Source organism: Zingiber officinale, chromosome 11A, assembly GCF_018446385.1.
Source record: "Zingiber officinale cultivar Zhangliang chromosome 11A, Zo_v1.1, whole genome shotgun sequence".
NCBI classification, from domain to species: domain Eukaryota; kingdom Viridiplantae; phylum Streptophyta; class Magnoliopsida; order Zingiberales; family Zingiberaceae; genus Zingiber; species Zingiber officinale.
The window spans coordinates 84,470,182-84,493,540 of NC_056006.1; the positions used below are offsets into that span (position 1 = coordinate 84,470,182).

A 23,359-nucleotide genomic window follows, 5' to 3' on the forward strand; every position below is an offset into this window, starting at 1 on the left:
ACTGTACCTAGTTCCGCCCTTGATCAATGGTTAATTAAGGCACACAACCTATCTAATTTGACATTTTCAGTCCTACATTTATTGTGTTGTCTGTGTGTTATCATTCATTATTGTTGTTCATATGGGATTAGCTTAATTTACTTTACTAACCCCAATTTAAAGCCGTAGCTCTAGCATAAAAGAGGATACTGACTGTTGAGTTTAGTCATTCAAATGTACCTTTGGAAATAAAGATGGAGAAATTAAGATTTATTTCACATATTATGACGCATAATAAAGGTTGATAATATTTAACAAGCATAATTAAGATTTATCATTTAACTGATAATGTTTCACATATGAAGCATAGTTAAGATTTATCATTTAACTATAATGTTTTACATATTATGAATCATAATTAAGATTTATCATTTCCACAAAAGATCAACCGTTATCATAATTAAGATTTGTCATTTAACTGATAATGTTTCACATATTATGAATCATAATTAAGATTTATCATTTCCACAAATGATCAACAGTTTATCAATTGCTAGTTGAGCATTAAACCTCCACAAAGGATCAACAGTTTATCATAATTAAGATTTCTCATTTGACTGATAATGTTTCACATATTATAAATCATAATTAAGATTTATCGTTTCCACAAAAGATCAATAATTTGTCAATTGCTAGTTGAGCATCAACCTTGGCAATAGAAATTAGTAAACTTTTTACATGTTCAACAAATTCACATAAAAAAAAAAAAGAAATCACAATCAAGTCTATTTTCCAGGTTATGCCACAGTAAGGAAACAAAGCAACGAGTTCTGTGCTAAATACTAATAACACAGTCTAATGCTTTGTATGAAGACTTGCAAAGAATCTTTAGGCTCTAGAAGCAATTTCTCCTTCTCGGTTATAGAAAAGCATCTCCTCCCACATCATCTTTCTGATCGTGTCTTCCTTGACATCGTCATCAAAACCAAGATCAATCGGGTCATCGGCAATAGGATAAAACAGAGGGTCATAGAATGAAGCCATATAAGGATGTTGCAATACCTTAGTGGCATGGATTCTCTTTGCTGGATCAAAAACTAACATCTTCTTCAGCAAGTTAATGGCCAAGGGATTGGCATTGGGGTATATGCTAGCGAAAGGAATGCCTAGACTATGTGGCAGTGACTTGATGTACTTGTGAGCATGTTCATTGCCAACAAAGTTAAGATCAGCATTGCCCTTAACGCCAAGAACATTGACAATGCGCTCGAGCTGGTTGATATCATTAGTGCCGGGAAGAGAGGTCTGTGCCCAAGTAGCTCAGGAAGAATGCAGCCGACATCCCACATATCAATAGAAGTATCATATCTATCTGGGTAAACGAGCAGCTCTGGTGCTCGATACCATTGAGTAGCCATTGACAAAAAGGTTCTCTGCCACTCATTCCTCGGCCACTCCGAGTCATGGAATGAGCTAATCTGAAATCACCGATCTTAAGCTTGCAATCAGCGCCATTGACTAAAAGGTTCTCTCGCTTCAAGTCTCTGTGAATTACATTGGCCAAGTGAAAATACTTCAGTTCTCAAAGCAACTACATTAAGAAAATTAATTCATTGTTATTGATTGTTGGTAATAAATTCTTCAATATATATATATAGTCTTTTTTCCAATTAATATTTTCATAGTGAATGCATACCTAGAAGAGGAAGTATCGACATTGGCAATCGGAAAGTGGCTGAGGTGATTGAATGATCTTGCACAAATCCGTATCCATAAGTTTAAAGACAAGGTAAACGTCTCTGAATGATCTTCTGTTGGGAGGTACCATGACGTCCTTCAATGCGATGATATTATCATCCTTCGGTTGTCTCAAAAGCTTGATCTCCCTCAGAATTCTCCATGAACGGATGAGATTTTCGAAGTTGTTGTTTATCTTGTTGATAGCAACTGTCTCTTTTGTTTCACGGTTGATCGACGAACAAACTAATGACAATAATGGAAATAATCTCTAATTGATTTCAATAATTGAGATTTATTATATTTGACACACAATTAAGATCGACATGAATCAAATAGGAAAAATAATATTTCCAAATCTATTATATTACTATGTTTATAATTATTATGATTGTATGCCTTATTTAATCTTTCCATTATTCTTCTGGACAATTTGTATAAATAAGTGTATTAATTTTAGTAATAAGATTATCAAAAAGTTTTATATTGTTTCTTTCCTCTACCTATTGATTTCTATATGGTATCAGAGTCATGATCCTCCCTTTTCCTTATCTTCCCTCAAAATAACATTAGTCAGCAACAACGTGAACATCTTGGAGCACAACAGCAACTTAGCACAACCCAAAGATCAACGTGCTCTAGCAACATCTTGCAGTCTCATCGATAATCTCCTTTCTTTCCAATTTTATGCGGCAACCTCGGGAACTTCGACAACTACAGTAATAATCTTTTTTTTTTCAACTACAATTTTGTTTTGTTTTTTTCCTCCTCCGTTTGGCCTTTTCTTAAGAAAAACAGAAGGGGGAAAAAAAAGAAGAAAAAAAACATAAGAAAAAAAATGTGAAAAAAACGAGAGAGAAAGAAAAAAAACGAGAAAAAGCAAAAAAAAAAAAAGGAGAAAAAATTTTTTAAAAAAATTTCTTCTCTCGAGTCTACTGAAATCTCTTCACCATGACAAAATACCTCTTTTTCAATCCCTATGGTCCTTCTTTCTCCGTTAAACTTGACCATGATAATTATTTACTATGGAAATTATAATTTCTTCCTTTACTTTGTGTTCATGATTTACTTGGTCATGTTGATGGTAGTTTATCCCCACCTCAAAAAGATGATTCTTCCTATACTATTTGGTTTAAGAAAGATTAATTAGTCTTGACTTAGTTAATTTCATCAATTACTGAGTCTATACTTCGCATGCTTGTTGGGCTCAACACTTCACGCTATGTTTAGGAAGCTCTTGATCATTCTTTTGCATCTCACTTTCAAGCATGAGTTCTCCAGCTTCGTCTACAATTACAGTCTGTACAACGAGAAGATGCCTCCATCAATGACTATATGCAATCAGTCAAGACCATTGCCAATCATTTAGCTGCAATTGGACATCCAGTCTCTGATCCATAACTATTAATGCATGTTCTTGCAGGTTTAGGTCCTCAATATGATAGCTTTGTTCCCAGCGTGATGACCCGCATGGATCAAGTGTCACTTGAAACACTTCATGGTATGTTATCCTCTCATGAAAGACTTCTACAAATACAATCTCAAAGGATGTCAGATTCTCTATCTTTATCGGCAGGCATGCTTAGCAAGGCTCCACAACATGATAAACATAATCAACCTCCTCCCCAATATGGTCAACAAAATCAGTTTGGAGGTTTCAGAGGCCAAGGTTGAGGTCGAGGTCGAGGTCGAGGACGCTATCAGATTTGCTCCAATTATGGTCATTATGCTTAAAATTGTTATAAAAGATATGATTCAAATTTTCAAGGAGAGCCTATATCATCAAGTTGACCCTCTCCCTCATCTGGGCAATCTAGTAGTTAATCATCTAATTCTGGAGCATTTTCACTCTCCATCTCTCCTAATGCAACGTCATCAGTTCCTGAAACCCCAGGATGACATCCAGATTCTAGAGAAACTCATCATGTTACACCGGAGTATAATATTCTTACAGAAGCTTCACCTTATCATGGACCCGACATAATACAAATAGGCAATGACTCAGGTTTGCAAATTGCTCACATTAGAACCACATCCTTTCATTCATATGGGCATACTTTTCGCATGCGCAACATTCTTCATGTTCCTTCTATTATTAAAAATTTGTTTTATGTCCGTCAGTTTGCTCTTGATAATAATATATTTTTTTGAATTTCATCTAATCATTGTCTTGTGAAGGATCCCGCGACAGGAACTATTCTACTCCAAGGGGACACTAAAAACGGTATTTATCATTTTCAACCCACCTCTCTCAAGACCTTTATTGGAGAATGTATGGATAAATTCTCGTGGCAAGCACGTCTTGGTCATCCGGCTCTACGTCTTGTTCAAAATATTATTAATCGTTTTGGTTTACTAACTTCTTTAGCATCACCATCTCATTTATGTGAAGCTTGTATGAAAGCGAAATCTCATAAACTACCTTTTGTTTCCTCTACTTGCAACTGTAGTTTTCCTTTAGAACTTATTTACTCTGATGTATAGGGTCCTGCTCCTATTCTTTCTAATCAGGGTTTTCTTTACTATGTTATTTTTATTGATAACTTTAGCAAGTTCACTTGGATTTTTCCTATGAAAAGAAAATCTGATCTCTTTGATATTTTTATCGTTTTCAAAAGCATGTTGAGCGATATTTTGATCGTAAAATACTCTCCGTTCATTTTGATTTGGGGGGGGGGGGGGGAGTATCAAGCGCTACATCATCTTCTTCTTCTTGCATCCTCCACCGAGTCTCTTGTTCCCACACTCTTGAACAAAATTGATCCACTGAAAGAAAACATCATCATGTGGTTGAGACTGTCTTAGCTCTTCTTAATCATGCCTCAGTTCCACTTAAATTTTGGGATGACGTCGTCTAAACTGCGATCTACCTTATCAATCATTTACCCACTACACTACTTCAAAATAAGTGTCCCTTAGAAATACTTTATAATCGTTCTCCAGATTACTACTTCCTCCATATCTTTGGTTGCACATGTTATCCTTGGCTACGACCTTACTCTAAATACAAGTTAAACCCTCACTCTCAACAATGTGTTTTCCTTGGTTATAGTAATTTACATCATGGGTATTGTTGCTTCTATATTTCGACCGGATAGATAAATATTTCTCGACATGTTACTTTTGATGAATCTCTTTTTCCATTTGCAGTTGCTACCTCGGATCCTCCTTCAGATAATCGAGGCACCTTTCTAATATCACCGAGTAATATACTAGAATCCTCATAGATTGCTCCATCTGGACATATTGAAAGACCAAGGGGGGATGACATCTTGGGTCCTGCTCCATCTCCACAAATGCCTGTAGACTCAGCGGCTAGTGGTGATCCACGCTCTAGTTCTAATTCTCATGCTTCATCTCTACAAATTCCTGTAGACTCAGTGGGTAGTGGAGATCCACTCTCTAATTTTGATTCACATCCATCTGAACACTCATCTCTGAGTAACTCTGATGATGATGCTCCTCGACGAATACTTCCTCTAAGCGATATTTATGCACAATGTCAACCAGTTTCCACTCGTTATCCTCTTCCACGTGCTCTTATTGCTTCTTCAAATTGTGTCGAACCTTCTAGTTTTACACAGGAAGTCAGAGATCCAAATTTACGTGTTGCGATGACTCAAAATATAATGCTCTTCTTTGCAATGCAACCTGGAGCTTAGTTCCTCGTACCTCATCTATGAATATTGTGGGCTCTAAATGGGTTTACCGAATTAAGTATCGTGTAGATGGTTCTATTAAACGTTACAAAGCTCGTCTTGTTGCTAAAGGCTTTAATTAGCAGCCAAGTATTGACTTTAATGATACTTTTAGTCTAGTCGTCAAAATTACAACTACCAGAATTGCTACTATCTATAGCTATTAGCTTTAATTGACCAATATGACAATTAGATATTTCCAATGCTTTTCTTTATGGACAACCTTGAAGAAACTGTTTATACGGAGCAACCCCCTGGATTCATCCACCTATAACTTCCAACACATGTGTGTCAACTTCAGAAGTCTATATATGGTCTTCGACATAGTTTCATCGTCTATCTACCTGGCTTCATTCTCAGGGATTTTCTGACTCAAAAACAGACTCTTCCCTATTCTACAAATGTCATGAGAAATTTTTAATATTTGTTCTGATTTATGTGGATGATATATTAATAACTGGTAGTGATCAAAACGACATTACTACTTTACTACATCTTCTCCGACAAGAGTTTCCAATTCGAGATCTTAGCAATGCTCGTTTTTTTCTTGGCATAAAGTTTCTTTCACATTTTGAAGGTTATCTTCTCTCTCAGATAAAATATATTGGTGGACTCCTACAACGAGCTAAAATGGATGGTGAACGTCCTATCTCCACTCCAATCATTGAGGGTGGTTTCACTGCACCTTCATCCTCCTCTTCAATGTCTGACTCCTATATCTACTGTAGTATTGTTGGTGCCCTACAATATGTCACAATTACACGACCCGATATTGCTTTCGCTGTGAATTGTGTCTGTCAATTTATGCATGCTCCTATTGAACATCATTGGGAAGGTGTTAAGAGAATTCTTCGATATCTCAAAGGTATTATTCTACATTGTATTCTTTTATATCGTTAGTCTTCACGAGAGTTGATTGTCTACAGTGATGCAGATTAAGCTGGATCTCCTGAAGATAAACATTCTACTAGTGGATATGCTATATTTCTTGGGCAAAATCTTATTTCCTGGCTTTCAAAAAAGTAACCTACAGTCTCTCGCTCAAGTACTAAAGCTGAATATAAAGTTATCGCTAAGGCAACGTGAGAAATTATTTGGCTACAATCTCTTCTTTTGGAATTACACTTTTTCCCAACTACTATACCTAAAATCTGGTGTGATAATATTGGAGCAACTTATCTTGTGGCAAATCCTGTTTTCATGCTCGTACCAAGCATATAGAGATTGATTTTCATTTTGTTCGCTAGCATGTGACTACTCGACAACTTTCGATTTCTTATATCTCTACGGAAGATCAAATTGTTGATATATTTACCAAGTCATTATCTAGATAACGTTTCACCAAGTTAACACTCAAACTCAACGTTCAGACACTCCCGTTGAGTTTGTCGAGGTGGGGGGGGGGGGGATAATGACAATAATGGAAATAATCTCTAATTGATTTCAATCAATTAGGATTTATTATATTTGTCACACAATCAAGATCGACATGAATCAAATCGGAAAAATAATATTTCTAAATCTATTATATTATTATGTTTATAATTATTATGATTGTATGCCTTATTTAATCTTTCCATTATTGTGTTGGACAATTTGTATAAATAAGTATATTGACTTTAGTAATAAGATTATCAAAAAGCGTTATATTGTTTCTTTCCTCTACCTATTGATTTCTACACAGACGACGTCATAAGCGCCTCTCCTGATGGGCTCGATAGTTATATATTTAGTATCGATCTCAAATAGTACAGCTCGTCAGATAGTGTAATAGCTCTTTCCTTTATTCTCAAAACCTAGTGGAGGATGCGCTACCGATATATACCATAGCCATGTCCTATAAATCCAACAAAAGCTGGAAACATTAATTCATAAAAGATATATTGGCTGATCGATATCTAGCTACAAGGTTTTATAAGTGTTGATTTTATTCAGGAATACCATATTGCACACATCAATCACAAATCAAATCTCAAAGCAAGAAGATGAGCGGTAAGCTTACTAGGTGTCGAGCGAGGGCAGGAAGCCTCCGGAGAATCCCGCAAAACAAGTGCAGATATCAACCGATCGCTTGACTCAAGAGGCGAAGAGGTTAGGACGACGCAAGTGCTTGTAATCTCAGTGACTAGAGATGTTTTATAAAAAAGGTAGATCAGCTACCTTAGCGGTCCTCCTAGTACCGGCCCCACGGATAATAAAAATGACTTTTCACAGCGCGCAAATTCACTTTTCGCAGCGTGCATTGCATGCTGCACAATTAAAAGCTGTTAAAAATCTTAGGTTATTAACAGTGTGCTTATGTATGCTGTGGAAAACACATTCTACAATGCAATGTGCGCTATGAATAATAATTTCCGTAGCACACAATGCATGCTGCGAAATATATTTTCTATGGCGTGTATACTTATGCTGTTAATGTTCTTCTACCGTGTCAGTTTGCAAGTCGTTAAAATCAATTTCATTTGATTTCATTGATGAAAAATCAATTTCATTATAGATAAAAAAAAATCAATTTCATACGACAACAATAAACCAAATATTTTACAATAAATTATATGCTTTGATTGAATTTCATTGTCTTAATTGTTGTCCATTGCCATCGCTGTGAAAGTTGGAAATGCATTATTTCTAAAAGTATAGCAATGCTGTTCAATACAGTACTCACCGTTCAGGCTAAACTACTATTAGCAAAAAGCGAGAATAGGAATGATAGAAGAACAAATATTCGACAAGCAAGTATGACTGATCGCTAAGAACAAGCTATCTAAGATGGAATATTGTATCAATCCTCTAAATTCATTCTGCATCCAGATTCAGGGTATATTTCTCCTCCCAGCTTCCATGAAGTCGAGAATTGTGCTTGTGTTTCTCGCATAGCTCCCATCCTGATGTCTAGATGCAACAACTACACTTTCAGCCTCAGAAGGCCTCGTGTGTAAGGAGCTGGCAGCAAATGGCTACAATGGCACATTATCTCTGGCATTGGACAGTCGGACACGGCCTGCAAGTATGCATGGGGCAACCAACCTGCGCAGCCACAAGGCTAAATTATCACTTGACCTAAACTAGGAAATTAAGAAACTGAACAACAATCAGTACCTTGTAGGTCGTAGAGGGGAGGGAAAAATTGCAGGTAACAAAATGAAGCTACGACCAATCCTACACAAGTGTAAATAGGTTAATTAAAAAAGAAGTCATAAAGAGCTTTGGCATGCAATTGAGGCTCTCGATGACCAATTGGGTTCTGAAACAAACCTAGGAAACCTCCTGCAAATATATCTTTCCAATAATGCCAATAATCATCCACTCTGGAAATCGCCATGAGTGCTGCAGTGAGCAGAGGAAGAAACACAATGCACAGCTTTGCAACGTGGCCTCTGCCATCAAAAGTCTTGATCTTTCCTGCTAGGTACCATGATAGGAAACCGAGACAAATGGTTATCTTTATTAGCATTAAATTCTCTAATTTTTATCAGGAACGACAAAAAAAAAAAACTTTGGTAACTCATGTCTGTATTTTTCTCCAAGTCTAGACATATGTATTTTTTGTCTGCAAGCGTGAGTTTAGGTTCCCATAGGTATTGGTTTGGATTATAATCAGCCCTGAATGTCTTCATGCCAAAATATGCAAAATTTGTCAAAATGTCATAGTAAATAGGTCTTATAAATTCCAGAAAATAAATACCATACAATATCTATTATTAAAAAATATGTTTGCCATAAAAAATAATGCTAATAAGATGACTAGCTAGAAGGAGTGCTAATGTCGGTCCTAGAAAGAAGCTTAAGCGGACGCCTAACATAGAGATTTTGTGATCCCCTATATACAATCGGGGTTAGCATGCAAGACTAGATATGCAGTCTATAAGATCATATACGCAGACATCACAACAAACTGAGATTTTGGTTCATCCAAATTAGCTTGAGCTTAAAAACAAATTAAGTGAAATTGCCAATATTACTTGCCCTGGCCCGCAAATACTAACAATGTTTTTGTTGTCTTTTCTTCTCAAAGGATTAGTTTTCATGATTGTAAAACACTTTCAAATGAATCTTAATTGTACTTACTGCATGGTAAGGTGTTACCCTGCAAACATTTTAGCACCACATAGAGCTCAATAGTAAGATAAAAATAACATCTTTGTAACCATCACTGAAGAGTTAGGAAGCACTGCAAGTAGTTATTGTTTTGGTTGAATGTTGAAATTTGAGACATGTGAACTATGGAGATTTCATGTTTAGCATCCTAAAAATTCCATAGTTTCTGTATAATGATAAGATAGTAAGAGTGTTTGATTCAATGGATTGTCATTCATTCCCATGTAAAAAAATGAGGATGTAAAATATTGAACTCAATCTATAGCATACAAAGTTAACTATAGAAACACTTCCAAAGCCGACAAGAACTCAACAGGTCCAAGTATGAAGATCAATATACAAAAGTGACTGTCATTAATCAGGTGAACTATGCATAAAGAGAAGATCAAATATCTATTAGATTAGCATTTCCTGATAGAATCTGAAGTTTGAGAAGTAATAAAATGAATGCTAGCTAAAGAGGAAGTTCACCTCCAAAAACAATGATATTTTTATTTCATCCTGCTCCAGAAGACTAAATGATTCACAATTTAGAGAAATTCTAGGAAATTAAAAGAAGAAAAAAGAGATTAACCAACAAATCCAAATCATAACAAAAATATCCAAAACAATACTGAACAAGAGAAAATTAAAAAAAAAATCATAATAACATCTTAATCACGCTCGTATCATATTCGGCATCATTCACAGCATTTCACAAGACGCACAACAATTGGATTCAATTGTCATACCCTCTTTATATTCGCGGCAATAAACTCCCATGGTGCGTTTGGCTTGTTATCCGGCAAATCAATGTGCTGAAAACAAAATGCAAAATCGAATCTTTAGCAGCTCCAAGCCTAATTCGAGAACCTAGCAAAAAAAAAAAATCGCATATCTATGTAATAGATCCCGTGATTTCTAAAGACTCACATAGTTCAGGGTTGTGGACATTAGGGATCCACGAAGAGTTCGTGAGATAAAATCGAAGAAGGCAAACCCTACCGGCAACGACGGACACAACACCCGACAAATCTCCAAGAGGCACTTGGCCACCAGACGTGAGAACATGACGAGCGATCGACGCAGAAGGGTTCTCAGGGATTCGTCAAATCAGAGCGAGAGAAGAGAGCACTCATGCCCTTTTCAGTTATGTTGTTATTGTCGAAGCTCCGATTCCAGACGACGTGGCAGTTTACGACGGGAGGTGAGAAGGGCGATGAGCTGCATGGGAGAAGGATTAGGGCTTTCTCTTTTTTCCATTCTTTTCTCATTTAGGAAATAGGGTGTACGTATGTGTATATATTTATATTGGGTTATTAAATATTATGATATATATTTATTTTGTGGTAAATTATTAACAGCGCACTTATAAGGGCATGCCATAGCTAGTAGTATCTACAACGTGCTTTTAATGCACGCTATTGTTTCTGTCATGTGTAACAATATTAACAGCGCATATATGGCTAGAGAGGTTTTATAGTGTTTCCGACAAGTGACAACGATGTTTTTTTGGAAAGTTAACCATTTTCTCCAACAAATTTGGAATTAGTCAATAAAGTGAACTTTAAAATGTGACAAATGTCTTAATCGCGTGGTTGTCAGATTTCAAACACTAATTTGTTAGGAAAGAGATCTAATTAGATTGTCGGAACTTTAAAAAAAAAAAAATTCTAGATCTTTAAATTTGAACGGTTTAAAAAGTTTAAAATATATAAAGTTAATTCTAATTTTTTATATGATGTAACAAAAAATAAAATTGTTTTATAATGTTTCCGGCGAGATACAGCAAAATTTCCTGAAAGTATTAACTCAATCTACCCAGTACAATCAAATGAACTTTAATATTAAGATTCAAATTTGGTATAGATTTTATAAGAAAATTGAGTCTTCACTCTACAAGATAAGATAAGATAATTTTAATTTTTTATATGATAAAAAATTAAAATTATTTAATGATGATGTTTATAGTTTAGATTTATTTTCAAAATAATCGTTTTATGAATGATAAATTAAAAATTAAAAATAATATTTGAGATGTTAAATTTTATAAAAATAAATAAATTCTTTTTGTAATACCTGAATAATTTATAAAATACTACTCACGATACTTAATATAGCTTCAGTAGTAAAAAAAAAGGTTTTCCAAAATTAAAATTAATATCTAAAAAATTAAATAATTTAATAATATTATTGATATGGGTTATGTGATAGTCAAAGTTAAAGTGACGAGATAGTCAAAATCAAGATAATGTGACAACCACATTCAAGAAGGGACAGTATCCCTTCACTTGGTTCTGGTTAATTGTCCGGGCCAATGTTGAGATTCTTAGATTCAATCAAATCGAGTCATAACTCAGTCGGGATGTGATAGTTAGCCCTTAAGCCGAGCAAGTTAGGGAACTTAGTATATTGAGGTGGCCAAGGTGGAGGTCAGTCGATCACATGTATCGATCAGAATGATCAACTCATTTAATAACAGATTAACCATAAGTATGATCAATGGGAGAGCTAAACTCCTACTTCATATGAACCCTCATATACTCGACTGGGTAACCTTGATTGTCGGTCGCCCTAATTGATTTCCAGACGACAGTGTGCCTGTGTGTATCCGTTCGTCCACAAAGGTAGACAAGCTTTAGACACCTCGGTCATACCAAAAACTGATTAGGCAAAGATAGGATGTGTCTTGATTTGGTATACTGGCCAAATCTCTCAGAGTATAGCTACATTTCTCTTAATGGCCCATTATATGCCTGGTTGAGTAAAAAGATGAGCGGGCCCATAATGTTTATTATCACAGTATAATTACTCGGATGGAATTCCAGCAAAACATAGATTATCAACAGATTATCAGAGGGATTTCAAGGAAGCATGATGCGCTGCAATATATTTCTTGAACGGATTTCCAACATAATCAAGAAACTACATAATGCTCGAAACAAATATCTCAGGGTGGTGCAGAATATAGTCGAGCGACTTAATGGTCGAAGTAGGTATAAAGGCAGTCGGCCTTAATGGTCGGCCCAGATACATGTAGTATAATATACAATAGGAAATATTATAGAGAACACAACGTACAACATTCCAATCAAGTGACCAGCTCAAAGATCAATTGGGATGTATTCAACAGACAACATTTCAATCAGGCGACTGGGTTAAGGATCGGTCGGGATATATTCAACAGACAACATTCCAATCAGACTGTCAGCTTAAGGACCTGCCAAGAGATATTCAGCAGACAACATCCTAATCAGGATATTCTTCTGGAGTCTTCTTTAGGGGCCACCTTGTCCCTCATCAGCATATTTCTTCATTAACATCAACGATAACAGAAATTATAAACGACAAAACAGATATACATATGGGTAAATAGAAGTTTCTCAGATAATTATGGCATATCGCCTAAGTCTACCCTCTCTTTTAACTAACGAGCTCTGACACGCTATGTCACCTCATGATTATGGAGATTAGTGTTGGTGCAATATCCCCTAGGTCAGGTTAACCAGGTTAACTAAGCTTGAGTTGACTCAAGCTTGAGTCTTGATTTGAGTTTCGATGTTTGACAATATATGGAAATGTAGGTGCAATCGTCCAATTGGGGAGATTGTTGATGCAATTTCCCACTGGTCAAATGTTTGACCAAGTTGACAAGAAGAAGAGTCAAGTAGGTCAAAGTTGACCGAATACTTGATTGAGAAATTCCTAACTGGAGGTTAGACAATTGGAAAAACTTGGTGAGTGAAGCCAGATGAAAGTCTTGGTGAGTGAAGCCAGACAGTTGAAAATCTTAGTAAATAAAGCTAGGTGAAAGTCCTAGTGAGTGAAGCTAGGCAAAAGAAAATCTTGGTGAGTGAAGTCAGGTGAAAGTCCTAGTGAGTGAAGCTAAGCAGAAGGAAACACTTGGTGAGTGAAGCCAAGCATGAGGAAATCTAGATGGATCAAGGTTGACCGGACACCTGGTGTTGGGAAGTCCAAGTAGGTCAATGGAATGACGGAACACTTGGCACAAGGAGAAAGTCCAAGTCGATCAAAGGATTGACCGGACACATAGTGAAAAAGTCCCAGCAAGTCAAGGTTAACTGGATGTTAGGCATGAGGAGTTCCAATATATCACAGTTGATCAGATGTTAGATTTGGGGACCCTAGACTTGAGTTAGGCAAGTTAGGGTTAGTCAATTTGATTAGATGATCAAATTGGACCAAGCCCAATTGACCAACCGATCGATAGGGAGAGTGCTGCGATAAACAACAACCCAATCGATCGGCCGATCGATTGGGAAGCATTATCGTGAGCACAGAAGGGGCCCCAATCGATTGGGGCTGGATTTCTCACACGGATGCGAGAAAGATGAATCGATCGGTCGATCTATTCAAGCTGTTACAGCGAGAACACAAAGGCGCTCTGAATCGATTGACCGATCGATTCAAGCCTCCCCAATCGATTGGTCAATCTATTGGGATATGACCGTTGCGTAGATAGCGAGCGATAGACAACCAAGATGGTGCGAATCTGATGTGATAATCGATTGGGAGCCCTAGAAGTGTTGAGTATAAAGCTGTGGCAAGCTTTTTTCTCCGTAGTGCTTACACGATTCTTCTCTACTACTCACTGTCAGACTAAGAGCTTGGAAGAGAAGTGTTGTTGTACTTTCCAAAGTGTCCAGAGGCATCTTCATCAACAAGAGATCAAGCAAGAAAAGGTTTTTCATTTGTATTCTTTTATTTTCTTCTTGTGTGTGTTGTATCTTGTTGTGTGAGTGTTGTACGAGGTCTCCCCACCTCCGGTAGTTACCGAGAAGGAGTATTTTATTAGTGGAGTGTGTGTCATGTATGGATCCTTGGATTAGTCACCTCTTCTTGAAGTGGATACCAAGTAAATCCTTTGTGTAAGCATTGGAGAGGTTGCTTCAAGTTTTATTCTGCTACAAATCATCACGAAGCAAGCCCATGAAGGACGATGAGATATTCATCCCCTCTCTAGCTACAATCGATCCTAACAAGTGGTATCAGAGCGAGATCGCTCTTCATCGAAATCATCGTCGAAAAGGCAACAAGCTAGAGGGAGAAGAAGTTGATGCAAGTTCAACAAAATAAAGACTTCAAAAGAACTCAACTTCAAATGGAATTCCAAGATGGGTTTAGATACGACACAAGGGTGCCTCCACCATACACATCGACAAGCTTCAATTCTTGGAAATCAAGAAACAAAAACTTCTTTATGATGGAGATAGAGCAATGGTTTGCTATCATGGAAGGCTTTGAAGCGCCAACAAATAGAAAAGTCAAAATTCTTAAGAAGAGCAAGTGGAGCCAAGAGGAAATCCAAAGATGTGAGGTCAATGATAAAGTGACCAAGCTATTGGTCAATCTATTGCCTAGCAACATCTTGAAGCAAATGGGAGAATTTGAAAATGCCAAGGAGTTATGGAGCAAATTGGCTAAAATCTATGAGGTGTCCTCCACTACACCAAACCAAGAATAATCCAAAGAGGGCAACTCATTGGATCAAGAAGTTGAGAACTCTGAGGTTAAGAGTTGCTCAACATCGGAAGAAGAGGAAGAAGTGTCATCCTCCATAAAGTGCAAAGGCAAAGGTAAGGAGGGAGCATACTCCTTATTTCATGTACAAGAGGATGAAGATGAAGAAGCCTCCACCTCTAGGATTGAGGGGGAGCATTATTCATTGACACCGGAGTACGAAGAGGCTTCCACCTCTTGGTCAAATGAAGAAGAAGAAGAAGATGATGCCACCTCGACAAATCAAGAAAAATCAATTGGAGGATTATGTGTCACCCCTACAAGCAAAAGTATAACAATTTCAAGTTTGAATAATAAAAATCACATTATTTGCTTTGAGTGTAGGGAACGAGGACACTACAAGAGTAAGTGTCCCAAATTGACCAAGAGTAAGGGTCAAGTGGCGCCTAAGGGCAAGGAGAAGCCCAAGGAGACCATCCCCATGACAAAGAAGAACAAAAGGCATATAGTGTGCTTCTTGTGCAATCAACGAGGACATTATCGGAGTCAATGTCCTAAGGGGAATAAATCGGTCAAAGTCAAAGGAGGAAGCTTAAGTCAAGGGGAGCTCTCAAGAGCAAACCCAAGGTATCATTTATTAAGTCAATTCCTTTAAGTCATGGTAAAAAGCATGCTAGAAATAATCTATATCATTTTAATACAATTTATCATGAAAATAGGAAACATGATAGAGTTAAGGACAAATATGTAGCATATCATGCTAAGACTACCACACCTAAGGTTAGGAAGGTAGATAACTTAGGTAATAACCTTAAGGATGTTAGACACTTGCCTAAGAAAAAGAATGTTCAAGGATTTAAATAAAAATCAAAATCTAAAGATTTAATATTCGAAAACCAAGCCTTGAGGTCAAGGCTTGATAGTTTGGAGAAGACCTTAAAGAGAATGAAAAATATTCTTAAGTGTCAAAATGAGCATATCTTAGGCATAGGAACACAAAGGTTATCCAAGGGTCATAGAGGTTTGGGATACAAATCTAAGACTAAGAAGGATGTCACTTCTTATCATAGGGTTCCATATAGCTATGGAACCAACCTTAGGTCTAGGAGTCAAGTCAAAGATACAAGGGAAGTTATCCTTAGAAGTATTTTTACCAAGACCAATGTGACTAATGTTAGAGTGTATACTAAAAGCCTAGCTTTTGGTATAAACATTTATCTAGAAATAAGAATCACATTGGTCAAATGTCTACATTTATGATAAATGTAGTTGTTCAATTAATTTATATTGTAGATAACATGGTGTGTGGTGTCACACGCAGAGGATCATGTTATCAGTACCTTATAAATTATAAACAGTAACTCACGACCATAATGGAAAGGAACAAACCATTGGAAGGTCGTAGTATAATTAGGTATTAGTTTATCTTAACTATATAATTACACTAGTACACTTAGAGTGTATTGAGTAGGACCATTAGAGGTCGTTTCTTTTATACTGACTTTATAAAGAAACAAAGACCTCAGTTATTATGGAAGTGTGCGCTCTTAATCCTAATATAATAACAAACACATATATTTGATATTTATTTCTTTAATTTATCAATGGGTGAGATTTAGTTCGATGAATCAATAAGCCCGATAAGTTGGGAAATGATATCACTTATAGTGTGTATTGTTGATTATAGAAGGAAACTGTGTCCTAGTGATCTAGGTTGAGAATGTCCTCAAGAGGAGCTCATAAGGATTGTCATGTTAAACCCTGCAGGTGGACTTAGTCCGATATGATAATAAGGTTGAGTGGTACTACTCTTGGACTAAGATATTAATTAAATGAGTTGTCAGTAACTCGCTTAATTAATGGACATTTGACATCTTAAACACAGGGAGACTAACACACTCATAATAAGAAGGAGCCCAAAATGTAATTTGGGATTGGTGCGGTAGTTCAATAATAGTTCTTTAGTGGAATGAATTATTATTGATGGAATTAAGTTGTGTATTCGGGGCGAACACGGGAAGCTTAATTTCATTGGGAGACCAAAACCAATTCCTCCTATCGGTCCCTATCGTAGCCTCTTGTATATAGAGATTTATACCCACCACATACCCACCTTCTTACCCAACCAATAGGGGTCAGCCAAGCTAAGCTTGAAGCTCAAGCTTAGGGTCGGCCAAGCCTAAAGGTTGGCCTTAAGGTGGCCGGCCAATAGCTTGGAGCCCAAGCTTAGGTGGTCGACCACATCATATTAAAAAGGATTTTTTAAAATTATTTCTTATGTGGATATCATAGTTTTAAAAGAGAGTTTAAAAATTAAATCTTTCCTTTTAAAGCTTTCTACAAAAGATTAAGAAAAGATTTGAAATCTTTCCTTATTTGTAGATTGAAAGGAGATTTTATTTTTAAGAAAACTTTCCTTTTAACCATGATAATAATTTAAAAGAAGTTTAAAATTAAATACTCTCTTTTATTAGTTTCTACAAAAGATTAAGAAAAGATTTGATATCTTTCCTTATTTGTAGATTGAAAAGAGATTTTAATTTTTAGAGATAACTTTCCTTTTGGAAATTATCCACATGTTTAAAAGAAGAATTTTAATTTATAAAATTTCTTTTTATTAACCAATCATGAAGGGATAAAATTATTGGAGAAAGTTTTATAAATTTCTAGAAACAAATTAGGAAGTTGTAAGTCTTGTGTAAATTAAATGTGCCGTGTTATGGGAAATTAGACTTGGCCTGCCATTATTAGTAAAAGAAGAAAATTGTGTGTGAATTAAAATAATTTTTCTTTTTATGACAAAAGAATTAAGGAATTTTTATTAAAATTTCCTTATTTGTCAAGACCAAGGATTATAAAAGAGGGGTAGAGGTGCCTTCACGGGTGATCAACTCTATAATTCTTCTCCTCTCTTTTCCTCCTTGGTGGCCGACCTAGCTTCTTCCTCTTCTCTTCTTCTTATGGCCGTGACAACCTCTCTTGGAGCTCTTGATGGTGGCCGGTTCTAGCTAGGAGAAGAAGGAGAGAAAGGTGGTTTTGTTTCTTGCATCCCTTGGAGCTTGGTGGTGGTGGCCGGACCTCTACTTCTCTTGGAGAATTGTGGTGGCCGAAACTTGCAAGGAAGAAGAAGGTGCTTGGTGGTTCTCATCTCGGAAGATCGTTGCCCACACAACGTCCGAGGTTAGAAGAGGAATACGGTAGAAGATCAAGAGGTCTTTTTAGAAGGTATAACTAGTAATTTTTCCTTTCCGCATCATGCTAGTTATTTATGGAAATAATACCAAATACAAGAGGCTTACGATTCTAGTATTTCGAATATGTTTTTCGAAGTTGTGTTCTTTTATTTTTCTTTTCCTTGTGATTTGATTGTTCTTTTTGGTTGACCTAAAGTTATTTTAGGAAATTAAATATTAGCTTTCCATAAAAGGTTTTGTCTAGTCGGTGGTGGTTGTTCCCATATCCAAGAAGGCCATGTGCCTCGCCACGTCAGTACTGGGAACCAATTATGGAAATTAATATTTAATGGAATTAATAACTTAAAGTGACTTGGGTCGAACGTGTTAAGTTCCGCAGGAGATTCAAGTCAAAACCTAAAAGAACAAATAGATTAAGTTTTGGATCAAACGTGTTAAGTTCCGCAGGCGATCCAAAATTTAATTTAAAAGAACACATGATAGCTAGGAAAAGGTTCAGACCTTTGTACAAAATTTTTGTACAGTGGAACCTCTAGGTTTTCCGAGTAGCAACCAACAACTAAGACTTAGAAGAAGTCTAAGAAAGTCACTAAGAAGGTCACAAGGGAAGCAATCCCTAGAGTTGACCTAGAGGAAGTGACCAAGGCTTCTAAGAAGCCTAGAAAGGTCATTAAGAAGGTAACTAGGGAAGGTATCCCTAGTGAGTACCTAGAGCATCCAAGGAGTACCAATAGGTTTTGGGTTCCTAGGAGCATATTCTCTATACCCTAGATGGGTTTAGAAAGTGTCAACTCTAAATGGATAGGGTGGTTAACCCAACCTTGATAAAGTTGACACTTGGAGGTATTTTCAAGGTCTTGGTTAACCTTTGAAAATGTAAAGGATTAATTGATTACTCTTTGGAAGAGTAAAGTGTGCCAAAATTTGAGGATTTGGACTTAATTCTAATTGGCATGAGTAGGAAGAGCAAAAGAAATGCCAAATTAGGTTTTGATATTTTCTTGAGAAAATGGGGGCAATCTAGATTTAATTTTAAGCTTGATTAAGAATTAAGAATACTTAGATAGATTATCTAGGTATATTTTATTTATGCTAAGTTGTCATGATTGATTGCTTATTATATGTCATGACATCATATTATGAATTCATTTTCATATTATGGAAAATAAACAAAAATACCATGTCATGTCATATATACATCATGTAGTTATATCAAGTTTTCTTTTGAAAAATCACTTATGTTGATGTATGGCATAAATCATCATACATTATTTTAATTTCCTTGTAATTAAGGACAATGACATTTACTAACAAGTGACATCCTAGATGGATATTCATAATTCCTAAAATTCTTAGATAGATATGCATGATCCCTAGTTTAGGGCAAAACCAAAATCTGCATCTTACAAAGACTATAAAGTGACTTATATGTGTTTTAGTGCACATTAGATACAAGTGAGATGTTAAAATGATGAACAAAACTCAAGATATTGATTTAGTGCATCAAATTGAGTTTTAGTTTCATAAAAACACAAAGTTATGTGTTATCCAATCATTGGGAAAACTAATGTACAAGTCATGTGCTTTGAGCCCAAAGAACATGGTTGGAAATTGATTTTGAAAATGATTTCAAAATACTTTTGGAAAACTTTGGTGAAGGCTATACTTTGATAGTAATCATCATTGTATAGTTAGACACAAAACTTGAAAGAAACATTGAAGTTTTTACAAATTTCTAATTTTGTGTCAATCTTTGAAAATAAGATGTATTTTCTTAGAAAACGATTTTTCCATGATAGTATTTGCCTTGAATAATGTCTACAAGAATTTTCATATCTTTTTTTAAATTTTATAGAATTTTTAAGGCATTTCTGAATTTTGCTGAAATTTGATTTCAGGAAATCAAAACTCCAATCGATCAGCCGATCGATTAGACTATCTCAATCAATCAGTCGATCGATTGTGACTGAGTTTCTCACGAGTAGAGGCTCGCAGAATCGATCAATTGATCGATTCAACCTTGCTGAATTGATCAGTCGATCGATTCAAAAAGTTTTCCACGAACAGAAGCTCGCGAAATCTATCAACCGATCGATTGAATGGATTCAATCGATTGAGTCTCAACCCCAATCCATTGAAAAGGCTAATTTTGGCTTGAGAAGTCTGATTTTAGCACTTTAAGTTATTTTTAGTCTCATTAACCACTTCTAACCCCTTGGAATATATTTATATACATTTAAAGGTAGTTTTCATGATGAAAATAAGGAGACATGGTTAAGGAACACTAGGTTGAAGTTTATGATGAGGTTGGTGTCAATATTGAATCTTTTAAACCACAAATCTTCAAGTTTTGGGTTTCCTAAAGGTTTAAGAATTCCAAGTCATTGTTAATGCAATGTCAGAAGTTTGGAGCATATCTTTATGGGGAGTCACTCTTTAAGGACATGAAAATTATTTTTTTTAAACACCATAGAAGGTGGTTAACTTTTGTTAGAGTAAATGCTCAAGGTTGAGCATTGAAAAATAATGGAGTGGATATCTTCATTGTTGAGTTGTGGATGCTCTAGGATGAGTATTATGAAGTGGATTTATGCTCAAGGGTAAGCATTGGATACAATGAAGGATATGAGACCTTCATTGTTGGAATGATGAATGCTCTAGGATGAGCATTATGAAGTGGTTAATGCTCAAGGGTGAACATTGAAGACAATGAAGGGTATAAGACATTCATTGCGGTGTTGTGAACAACGAGTGAAGTTGTGAACAACCTGTGAGTAACTCTCCAGGAGGAGAGTTTTTGATGTATGCCAAAGGGGGAGAATGTAGGGTTTAAGTTAAGCATTCATTACCTAAAGAGAGAGTTTGCCCTCTAGGAAAGGGATAGAATAAAAAAAAAACCTCATTCATGCTTTGACATGAAGGAAAGTTGAGGCTGTGAGATTAGCCTAACTTAAAGGTATTGTCAAATATCAAAAAATGGGAGATTGTTGGTGCAATATCCACTGGGTCAGGTTGACCAGGTTGACTAAGTTTGAGTTAACTCAAGCTTGAGTCTTGATTTGAGTTTCGATATTTGACAATATATGGAAATTGCAGAAGGAAAGACCTGGTGAGTGAAGCCAAGCATGAGAAAATCCAGGTGGGTCAAGGTTGAGCGGACACCTGGTGTTGGGAAGTCCAAGTAGGTCAAAGGATTGACCGGACACTTGGAACGAGGAGAAAAGTCTAAGTGGATCAAAGGATTAACCGAACACTTGGTGAAGAAGTCCCAGCAGGTCAAGGTTGACCGGATGCTAGGCATAAGGAGTTCCAATAAGTCACAGTTAACCGGATGTTGGATTTGGGGACCCTAGACTTAAGTTAGGCAAGTTAGGGTTGGTTAATTTGATCAGATGATCAAATTAGACCAAGCCCAATCGATCAACTGATCGATTGGGAGAGTGATGCAATAAACAGTAGCCCAATCGATCGGCCGATAGATTGGGAAGCATTTGTTAGAATGTATACTAAAAGTCTAGCTTTTTGTATAAACATTTATTTTGAAGTGAGAATCACATTGGTTAAATATCTATATTTAGTTAAATGCAGTTGTCCATCTAATTTATATTATAGATAACATGGTGTATGATGTCACACAGAAAATCATGTTATCAGTTCCTTATAGATTATAAATAGAAGTTCACAACCAAGGTGGATTGAGACAAACCATTGGAATGGTTGTAGTGTAATTTGGTACTAGTTTATCTTGACTATAAAATTACACTAGTACACTATATGTGTATAGAGCAGGACCATTTGAGGTTGTTCCTTTTATATTGACTGCATAAAAGAACAGAACCTCTGTTATTATGAATGTACGTACTCTTAATCCCGATATAATAATAAGCACATGTATTTAGTATTTATTTCTTTAATTTATCAAAGGGTGAAATTTATTCATTAAATCAATAGGTTCGATAAGTTGGGAAATAATATTATTTATATAGTTTACTGTTGATTATAAAAGGAAACTGTGTCCTATTTATTAGGATGATGATGTCCCATTGAGGAGCTCATAAGGATTGTCATGCAAACCCTGCAGGTGGACTTAGTTCCGACATGATAATGAAGTTGAGTGGTACTACTCTTGGAGTTAGATGTTAATTAAGTGAGTTATCAGTAACTCATTTAATTAATGGACATTCGATATCTTAAACACATGGAGATTAACGCACTTATGATAAGGAGCTCATAATGTAATATGAGATTGGTGTGGTAGTTCAATAATAACTCTTTAGTGGTATGAGTTATTATTGATGAACTTGAGTTGGGTGTTCGAGTCGAACACAGGAAGCTCAAGCTCATTAGGAGGCCAAAACAAATTCCTCCTCTAGGTCCCTGTTGTAGCCTCTATGTATAAAGTCTCGCATCCACCCAAGTCATCCTTATGGCCGGCCACATCCTTGCTTGGTGCCCAAGCAAGGGGCCGACCACGCCTTGCTTGGTGCCCAAGTAAGGGGCCGACCAAGATGGGTTTAAAAGTGGGTTTTTAATTTTTTAAATCTTTCTTTTTATAGTCATCTACAATGTTTTAAAAGAGAGATTTTAAATTTTAAAATCTTTTCTTTTTTGAAGTCATCCACATGGTTTTAAAAGAGAGTTTTAAATTTTAAAAAACTTTCCTTTTGTAACCATCTACAATAGTTTAAAAGAGAGATTTTATTTTTGTTAAAACTTTCTTTTTTTAACCATATTTAAAAGAGAGGTTTTAATTTTTAAAAATCTTTCCTTTTTGTAGTCATCAACAATGTTTAAAAGAGAGATTTTTTTAATTTTAAAACTTTCCTTTTGTAGTCATCTACAATAGAAAATTTAAAAGAAAGATTTTAATTGTTGTTAAAATCTTTCCTTTTTAGCCATTACCAAGGATTATAAAAGAGGATAGATGGTACCTTAGATGAAATAATCATCTACATAATTCCTATTCCTCTTCTATTCTCGTTGTGGTCGGCCTCCTCATATTCTTATTCTCCCCTTACTTTCTCACCTAAGGCTGGCAGCATCAAGAGGCTTCAACCATCTTGTGGTCGGCGGATTGTAAGTAAGAAAGAAGAACAAGAGGTGGTGTTCCTAGCTTTGATCCCTTGGTGGCTGAAAGTCTTGGAAGAAAGAAGGACTTGGGTGGTCCTTGCGTCTTGGTAGATCGTCACTCAC

The 23,359-nt window shown here is 36.0% G+C and overlaps 1 protein-coding gene and 1 pseudogene across 3 annotated transcripts; both read right to left on the reverse strand.

Annotated features, from left to right (window-relative positions):
- Positions 1–867: 867 nt before the first annotated feature.
- LOC122031526 lies at positions 868–7,886 on the reverse strand (annotated as a pseudogene).
- A 129-nt stretch (positions 7,887–8,015) lies between these two features.
- LOC122030976 (lipid phosphate phosphatase 2-like) lies at positions 8,016–11,297 on the reverse strand. 3 transcript variants are annotated; one of them, XM_042590023.1, is made up of 5 exons: positions 10,497–11,297; positions 10,244–10,309; positions 8,670–8,816; positions 8,514–8,573; positions 8,016–8,441 (listed from the first exon to the last, which is right to left on the reverse strand). In XM_042590023.1, exons 2-5 carry the CDS (start codon positions 10,272–10,274, stop codon positions 8,320–8,322), a joined length of 360 nt encoding a protein of 119 aa, XP_042445957.1. In that variant the 5' UTR covers positions 10,275–10,309; positions 10,497–11,297; the 3' UTR covers positions 8,016–8,319. The 3 variants fall into 3 exon arrangements, with proteins under 3 accessions (XP_042445957.1, XP_042445956.1, XP_042445955.1); XM_042590022.1 differs by having other exon boundaries at positions 10,244–10,364; positions 10,497–11,296; XM_042590021.1 differs by having other exon boundaries at positions 10,425–11,293.
- Positions 11,298–23,359: the final 12,062 nt, after the last annotated feature.